The sequence below is a fragment of the Salvelinus namaycush genome, chromosome 5 (genome assembly GCF_016432855.1).
Source record: "Salvelinus namaycush isolate Seneca chromosome 5, SaNama_1.0, whole genome shotgun sequence".
NCBI lineage: Eukaryota > Metazoa > Chordata > Actinopteri > Salmoniformes > Salmonidae > Salvelinus > Salvelinus namaycush.
In genome coordinates, this window is record NC_052311.1 from 71,462,894 (window position 1) to 71,471,526 (window position 8,633).

The following is an 8,633-nucleotide window of genomic DNA, read 5'->3' on the forward strand; positions in this document are numbered from 1 at the left end:
GTTGACCTGAAGCAGACAGCAACAGAGAGGTCATAGTGTTGAACTGAAGCAGATAGCAACAGAGAGGTCATAGTGTTGAACTGAAGCAGGTAGCAACAGAGATCATAGTGTTGAACTGAAGCAGACAGCAACAGAGAGGTCATAGTGTTGAACTGAAGCAGATAGCACACAGAGAGGTCGTAGTGTTGAACTGAAGCAGATAGCAACAGAGAGGTCATAGTGTTGAACTGAAGCAGATAGCAACAGAGAGTCATAGTGTTGACCTGAAGCAGATAGCAACAGAGAGGTCGTAGTGTTGAACTGAAGCAGATAGCACAGAGAGGTCTAGTGTTGAACTGAAGCAGATAGCAACAGAGAGGTCATAGTGTTGACCTGAAGCAGACAGCAACAGAGAGGTCGTAGTGTTGAACTGAAGCAGATGCAACAGAGAGGTCATAGTGTGAACTGAACAGATAGCAACAGAGAGTCGTAGTGTTGACTGAAGCAGATAGCAACAGAGAGGTCGTAGTGTTGAACTGAAGCAGATAGCAACAGAGAGGTCATAGTGTTGAACTGAAGCAGATAGCAACAGAGAGGTCATAGTGTTGACCTGAAGCAGCAGCAACAGAGAGGTCATAGTGTTGACCTGAAGCAGATAGCAACAGAGAGGTCATATGTGTTGAACTGAAGCAGATAGCAACAGAGAGGTCATAGTGTTGAACTGAAGCAGATAGCAACAGAGAGGTCATAGTGTTGAACTGAAGCAGATAGCAACAGAGAGGTCGTAGTGTTGAACTGAAGCAGATAGCAACAGAGAGGTTAGTGTTGAACTGAAGCAGACAGCAACAGAGAGGTCATAGTGTTGAACTGAAGCAGACAGCAACAGAGAGGCGTAGTGTTGAACTGAAGCAGATAGCAACAGAGAGGTCATAGTGTTGAACTGAAGCAGACAGCAAACAGAGAGGTCATAGTGTTGAACTGAAGCAGATAGCAACAGAGAGGTCATAGTGGTGAACTGAAGCAGACAGCAACAGAGAGGTCATAGTGTTGAACTGAAGCAGACAGCACACGAGAGGTCATAGTGTTGAACTGAAGCAGATAGCAACAGAGAGGTCATAGTGTTGAACTGAAGCAGATAGCAACAGAGAGGTCGTAGTGTTGAACTGAAGCAGACAGCAACAGAGAGGTCATAGTGTTGAACTGAAGCAGCCAGCAACAGAGAGGCATAGTGTTGAACTGAAGCAGCCAGCAACAGAGAGGCCGTAGTGAAAAGCAGGGCATAAAGCAGACAAGTCCAGTTTAATCGACCGTCGCTCATATCAGAGGCATTAAATGTCAGACGGGTTTCCTGACTGCAGTAACTCTCTGGTCCGAGGCGCCTGTCAGAACCCTGTTTATTCAGAGGGAAGGAAACATCATTGTGACCGTGAACCGAGGACCAATGTTCTGCTAGGCCTTCTGAGTGCAGCTCTGGAACCTTCTGTGGACAAGCATTATATCATCTCAGATTCACTTCCTGAGACAGAACAGGAAGGACAAGGGAGACAAAAGGAGAGCAACTAGCTCCGTTTGTTACAGACATTAAACATTTATTAAGGGGAATAATCCTGGGACAAACACCTCTCTCTCTGTCCCAGAGATACGCAGCTAGGGTTGGACTCACAGAGATACACAGAGATACGCAGCTAGGGATAGACTCACAGAGATACACAGAGATACGCAGCTAGGGTTAGACTGACAGAGATACACAGAGATACGCAGCTAGGGATAGACTCACTGAGATACACAGAGATACGCAGCTAGGGTTAGACTGACAGAGATACACAGAGATACACAGCTAGGGTTAGACTCACAGAGATACACAGAGATACACAGCTAGGGTTAGACTCACAGAGATACACAGCTAGGGTTGGACTCACAGAGATACACAGCTAGGGTTAGACTCACAGAGATACACAGCTAGGGTTGGACTCACAGAGATACACAGAGATACGCAGTAGGGTTGACTCACAGAGATACCAGAGATACACAGAGATACACAGCTAGGGTTGGACTGACAGAGATACACAGAGATACGCAGAGATACACAGCTAGGGTTGGACTGACAGAGATACACAGAGATGCACAGCTAGGGTTAGACTACAGAGATACACAGAGATACACAGCTCGGGTTAGACTCACAGATATACACAGAGATGCACAGAGATACGCAGCTAGGGTTGGATCACCAGAGATACACAGAGATACGCAGCTAGGGTTAGACTCACAGAGATACACAGAGATGCACAGAGATACGCAGCTAGGGTTGGACTCACAGAGATACAAGAGATACGCAGCTAGGTTAGACTCACAAAGATACACAGAGATGCACAGAGATACACAGAGATACACAGCTAGGGTTGGACTCACAGAGATACACAGAGATACACAGCCAGGGTTAGACTCACAGAGATACCACAGAGATACACAGCTAGGGCAGGCTGTGGGGGGGAGGCAGGTGTGGGGGGGAGGCAGGCTGTGGGGGGGAGGCAGGCGTGCTGCAGGCTGTGGGGGGAGGCAGGCGTGCTGCAGGCTGTGGGGGAGGCAGGCTGTAGGTGGGAGGCAGCTGTGGGGGGAGGCAGGCTGTGGGGGGGAGGCAGGCTGTCGGGGGGAGGCAGGCTGTGGGGGGGAGGCAGGCGTGCTGCAGGCTGTGGGTGGGAGGCAGGCTGTGGGGGGGAGGCAGGCTGTGGGTGGGAGGCAGGCTGTGGGGGGGAGGCAGGCGTGCTGCAGGCTGTGGGGGGGAGGCAGGTGTGCTGCAGGCGTGGGGGGGAGGCAGGCGTGCTGCAGGCTGTGGGGGGGAGGCAGGTGTGCTGCAGGCCGTGGGGGGGAGGCAGGCGTGCTGCAGGCTGTGGGGGGGAGGCAGGCGTGCTGCAGGCTGTGGGGGGGAGGCAGGCTGTGGGGGGAGGCAGGCTGTGGTGGGAGGCAGGCTGTGGGGGGGAAGCAGGCTGCGGGGGGGGGAGGCAGGCTGTCGGGGGAGGCAGGCTGTGGGGGGGGAGGCAGCGGCGTGCAGGCTGTGGGTGGGAGGCAGGCTGTGGGGGGGAGGCAGGCTAAGGGGGGGAGGCAGGCTGTGGGGGGGGGGAGGCGTGCTGCAGGCTGTGGGGGGAGGCAGGTGTGCTGCAGGCCGTGGGGGGGAGGCAGGCGTGCTGCAGGCTGTGGGGGGGAGGCAGGTGTGCTGCAGGCCGTGGGGGGGAGGCAGGCGTGCTGCAGCTGTGGGGGGGAGGCAGGCGTGCTGCAGGTGTGGGGGGGAGGCAGGCTGTGGGGGGGAGGCAGGCTGTGGGGGGAGGCAGGCGTGCTGCAGGCTGTGGGGGAGGGCTGGCGTGCTGGCAGGCTGTGGGGGGGAGGCAGGCTGTGGGGGGGAGGCAGGCTGTGGGGGGAGGCAGGCGTGCTGCAGGCTGTGGGGGGAGGCGAGGCTGTGGGGGGAGGCAGGCTGTGGGGGGAGGCAGGCTGTGGGGGGGAGGCAGGCGTGTGCAGGCTGTGGGGGGGAGGCAGTGTTGCTGCAGGCCGTGGGGGGAGGCAGGCTGTGGGGGGAGGCAGGCGTGCTGCAGGCTGTGGGGGGGAGGCAGGCGTCTGCAGGCTGTGGGGGGGGGAGGCAGGCGTGCTGCAGGCTGTGGGGGGAGGCAGGCTGGGGGGGAGGCAGGCGTGCTGCAGGCTGTGGGAGGCAGGCGTGCTGCATGTGTGGGTGGGAGGCAGGCTGTGGGGGGAGGCAGGCGTGCTGCAGGCTTGGGGGGGGAGGCAGGCTGTGGGGGGGAGGAAGGCGCTGTGGGTGGGAGGCAGGCTGTGGGGGGGAGGCAGGGTGTGGGGGGGAGGCAGGCGTGCTGCAGGCTGTGGGGGGGAGGCAGGCTGTGGGGGGGAGGCAGGCGTGCTGCAGGCTGGGGGGAGGGAGGCGTGCTGCTGGCTGTAGGGGGGGGCAGGCGTGCTGCTGGCTGTGGGGGGGAGGCAGGCTGTTGGGGGGGAGGCACTCGTGCTGCAGGCTGTGGGGGGGAGGCAGGCGTGCTGATGGCTGTGGGGGGGAGGCAGGGTGCTGCAGGCTGTGGGGGGGAGGCAGGCGTAATGCAGGCTGTGGGTGGAGGCAGGCTGTGGGTGGGAGGCAGGCTGTGGGGGGGGAGGCAGGCTGTGGGGGGGAGGCAGGCTGTGGGGGGGAGGCAGGCATGCTGCAGGCTGTGGGTGGGAGGCAGGCTGTGGGGGGGAGGCAGGCATGCTGCAGGCTGTGGGTGGGAGGCAGGCTGTGGGGGGGAGGCAGGCTGTGGGGGGGTAGGCAGGCTGGGTGGGGGAGGCAGGGCTGTGGGGGGAGGCAGGCGTTCTGCAGGCTGTGGGGGGGAGGCAGGCTGTGGGGGGGAGGCAGGCATGCTGCAGGCTGTGGGGAGGAGGCAGGGCTGTGGGGGGGAGGCAGGCGTGCTGCAGGCTGTGGGGGGGGAGGGCAGGCGTGCTGCAGGCGTAGGCGTGGTGGGTGGGAGGCAGGCGTGCTGCAGGCAGTGGGGGGGAGGCAGCGGCGTGCTGCAGGGCTGTGGGGGGGAGGCAGGCTGTGGGGGGAGGCAGGCTGTGGGGGGGAGGCAGGCTGTGGGGGGGAGGCAGGCGTGCTGCAGGCTGGGGGGGGAGGCAGGCGTGCTGCAGGCTGTGGGTGGGAGGCAGGCTGTGGGTGGGAGGCAGGCTGTGGGGGGGAGGCAGGCTGTGGGGGGGAGGCAGGCGTGCTGCAGGCTGTGGGGGGGAGGCAGGCGTGCTGCAGGCTGTGGGTGGGAGGCAGGCTGTGGGGGGAGGCAGGGCGTGGGGGGGAGGCAGGCTGTGCTGCAGGCTGTGAGGGGGAGGCAGGCTGTGGGGGGGAGGCAGGCGTGCTGCAGGCTGTGGGGCGTGCTGCAGGCTGTTTACTTTATATCAATGGGGGTTTTTATTTTCTTAATTATGTTTAACGCTTGTATGTTTATTAATAGTTTTACCTTAAATTAATTTGCATCCCATGGGCCCTGGTCTAAAGTAGTGCACCCTATTCCCTATGGGCCCTGGTCTAAAGTAGTGCACCCTATTCCCTATGGGCCCTGGTCTAAAGTAGTGCACCCTATTCCCTATGGGCCCTGGTCTAAAGTAGTGAACCCTATTCCCTATGGGCCCTGGTCTAAAGTAGTGCACCCTATTCCCTATGGGCCCTGGTCTAAAGTAGTGCACCCTATTCCCTAAGGGCCCTGGTCTAAAGTAGTGCACCCTATTCCCTATGGGCCCTGGTCTAAAGTAGTGCACCCTATTCCCTAAGGGCCCTGGTCTAAAGTAGTGCACCCTATTCCCTATGGGCCCTGGTCTAAAGTAGTAACCCTATTCCCTATGGGTCCTGGTCTAAAGTAGTGCCCTATTCCCTAAGGGCCCTGGTCTAAAGTAGTGCACCCTATTCCCTATGGGCCCCAGTCAAAAGTAGTGCACCCTATTCCCTATGGGCCCTGGTCTAATGTAGTGCACCCTATTCCCTATGGTCCCTGGTCTAAAGTAGTGCACCCTATTCCCTATGGGCCCTGGTCTAATGTAATGCACCCTATTCCCTATGGGCCCTGGTCTAAAGTAGTGAACCCTATTCCCTAAGGGCCCTGGTCTAATGTAATGCACCCTATTCCCTATGGTCCCTGGTCTAAAGTAGTGCACCCTATTCCCTATCAATCAATCAATCAATTTTATTTTATATAGCCCTTCTGTACATCAGCTAATATCTCGAAGTGCTGTACAGAAACCCAGCCTAAAACCCCAAACAGCTAGTAATGCAGGGGTAGAAGCACGGTGGCTAGGAAAAACTCCCTAGAAAGGCCAAAACCTAGGAAGAAACCTAGAGAGGAACCAGGCTATGAGGGGTGGCCGTCCTCTTCTGGCTGTGCCGGGTGGAGATTATAACAGAACTATGCCAAGATGTTCAAAAATGTTCATAAGTGACAAGCATGGTCAAATAATAATCATGAATAATTTTCAGTTCTTTTCATAGCCGATCATTAAGAGTTGAAAAACAACAGGTCTGGGACAGGTGGCGGTTCCATAACCGCAGGCAGAACAGCTGAAACTGGAATAGCAGCAAGGCCAGGCGGACTGGGAGAGCAAGGAGTCACCACGGGCGGCGTCCGACGCATGGTCCTAGGGCCCAGGTCCTCCGAGAGAAAGAAAGAGAGAAGGAGAAAATTAGAGAGAGCCAAGATTTTCAAAATGTTCATAAATGACAAGCATGGTCAAATAATAATCAGGAATAAATCTCAGTTGGCTTTTCATAGCCGATCATTAAGAGTTGAAAACAGCAGGTCTGGGACGGGTGGGCCTATGGGCCCTGTTCTAAAGTAGTGCACCCTATTCCCTATGGGCCCCAGTCAAAAGTAGTGCACCCTATTCCCTATGGGCCCTGGTCTAAAGTAGTGCACCCTATTCCCTATGGGCCCCGGGGTTAAGTAGTGCACCCTATTCCCTATGGGCCCTGGTCTAAAGTAGTGCACCCTATTCCCTATGGGCCCTGGTCTAATGTATTCCCTATGGGCCCTGGTCAAATGTAGTGCACCCTATTCCCTATGGGCCCTGGTCAAATGTAGTGCACCCTATTCCCTATGGTCCTGGTCTAAAGGCCTCCTATTCCCTATGGTCCCTGGTCTAAAGGCCTCCTATTCCCTATGGTCCCTGGTCTAAAGGCCTCCTATTCCCTATGGTCCCTGGTCTAATGTAGTGCACCCTATTCCCTATGGGCCCCAGAGTGGGTCACATTAGACCTGGATTACAGAGTGGGTCACATCAGACCTGGATTACAGAGTGGGTCACATTAGACCTGGATTACAGAGTGGGTCACATTAGACCTGGATTACAGAGTGGGTCACATTAGACCTGGATTACAGAGTGGGTCACATTAGACCTGGATTACAGAGTGGGTCAGATCAGACCTGGATTACAGAGTGGGTCACATTAGACCTGGATTACAGAGTGGGTCATATTAGACCTGGATTACAGAGTGGGTCACATTAGACCTGGATTACAGAGTGGGTCACATTAGACCTGGATTACAGAGTGGGTCACATTAGACCTGGATTACAGAGTGGGTCACATTAGACCTGGATTACAGAGTGGGTCAGATCAGACCTGGATTACAGAGTGGGTCACATTAGACCTGGATTACAGAGTGGGTCATATTAGACCTGGATTACAGAGTGGGTCACATTAGACCTGGATTACAGAGTGGGTCACAGTAGACCTGGATTACATAGTGGGTCACATTAGACCTGGATTACAGAGTGGGTCACATTAGACCTGGATTACAGAGTGGGTCACATTAGACCTGGATTACAGAGTGGGTCACATTAGACCTGGATTACAGAGTGGGTCACAGTAGACCTGGATTACATAGTGGGTCACATCAGACCTGGATTACATAGTGGGTCACATTAGACCTGAATTACAGAGTGGGTCACAGTAGACCTGGATTACATAGTGGGTCACATTAGACCTGGATACAGAGGGTCACATAGAACTGGATTACAGAGTGGGTCACATTAGACCTGGATATACAGAGTGGTCACATTAGACCTGGATTACAGAGTGGGTCACATCAGACCTGGATTACAGAGTGGGTCACAGTAGACCTGGATTACAGAGTGGGTCACATCAGACCTGGATTACAGAGTGGGTCACATCAGACCTGGATTACAGAGTGGGTCACATTAGACCTGGATTACAGAGTGGGTCATATTAGACCTGGATTACAGAGTGGGTCATATTAGACCTGGATTACAGAGTGGGTCACATCAGACCTGGATTACAGAGTGGGTCACATTAGACCTGGATTACAGAGTGGGTCACATCAGACCTGGATTACATAGTGGGTCACATAGACTGGATTACAGAGTGGGTCACAGTAGACCTGGATTACAGAGTGGGTCACATCAGACCTGGATTACAGAGTGGGCCAGATTAGACCTGGATTACAGAGTGGGACAGATTAGACCTGGATTACAGAGTCGGTCACATTAGACCTGGATTACAGAGTGGGTCACATTAGACCTGGATTACAGAGCGGGTCACATCAGACCTGGATTACAGAGTGGAGAAGAGTCACTTCTTAAAAAACAACAAAGAAAGATTGCTTAGAGCCAATAATTTATTATGAATGACGGTGCTTTACACTTCCAGTGATTTCAATGCATTAGCTGTGCCCTGTGAATGTTGGAATGGATTTAGCAAAGAGTATTATGCCAATGTGTTGTTGAATTGGTGGGGTTCTAATTAACATATGTGCTTCCCAAATTGGACCTAATTCCTTTTATAGTGCATTACTTTAGACCAGAGCCCTATGGATTGATTAGGAAGTAGTTCCTTATATGGTGAAGTTCTGGCTAAAACAACAAGACCCTTGAAGCCAACAACACACACAGGCAGATTAACAACAACACATAGAGAATATAGAACAGCCAACAACACACACAGGCAGAATAACAACAACACCTAGAGAATATAGAACAGCCAACAACACACACACAGGCAGAATAACAACAACACCTAGAGAATATAGAACAGCCAACAACACACACACAGGCAGAATAACAACAACACCTAGAGAATATAGAACAGCCAACAACACACACACAGGCAGAATAACAACAACACCTAGAGAATATAGA

General features: G+C 54.5%; 1 protein-coding gene across 1 annotated transcript in view; it reads right to left on the reverse strand.

Moving 5' to 3' along the window:
- Positions 1-1,477: 1,477 nt before the first annotated feature.
- LOC120047335 (extensin-like) overlaps positions 1,478-8,633 on the reverse strand; it is a 9,364-nt gene continuing 2,208 nt past the window's right edge. Inside the window, exons 2-5 of the mRNA XM_038992859.1 lie at positions 2,389-4,880; positions 1,955-2,032; positions 1,757-1,789; positions 1,478-1,495 (exon numbers count right to left, since the gene is read on the reverse strand). Of these exons, the coding sequence (XP_038848787.1) occupies positions 1,478-1,495; positions 1,757-1,789; positions 1,955-2,032; positions 2,389-4,880 (2,621 nt within the window). The remainder of the gene's footprint in view (positions 1,496-1,756; positions 1,790-1,954; positions 2,033-2,388; positions 4,881-8,633) is intronic.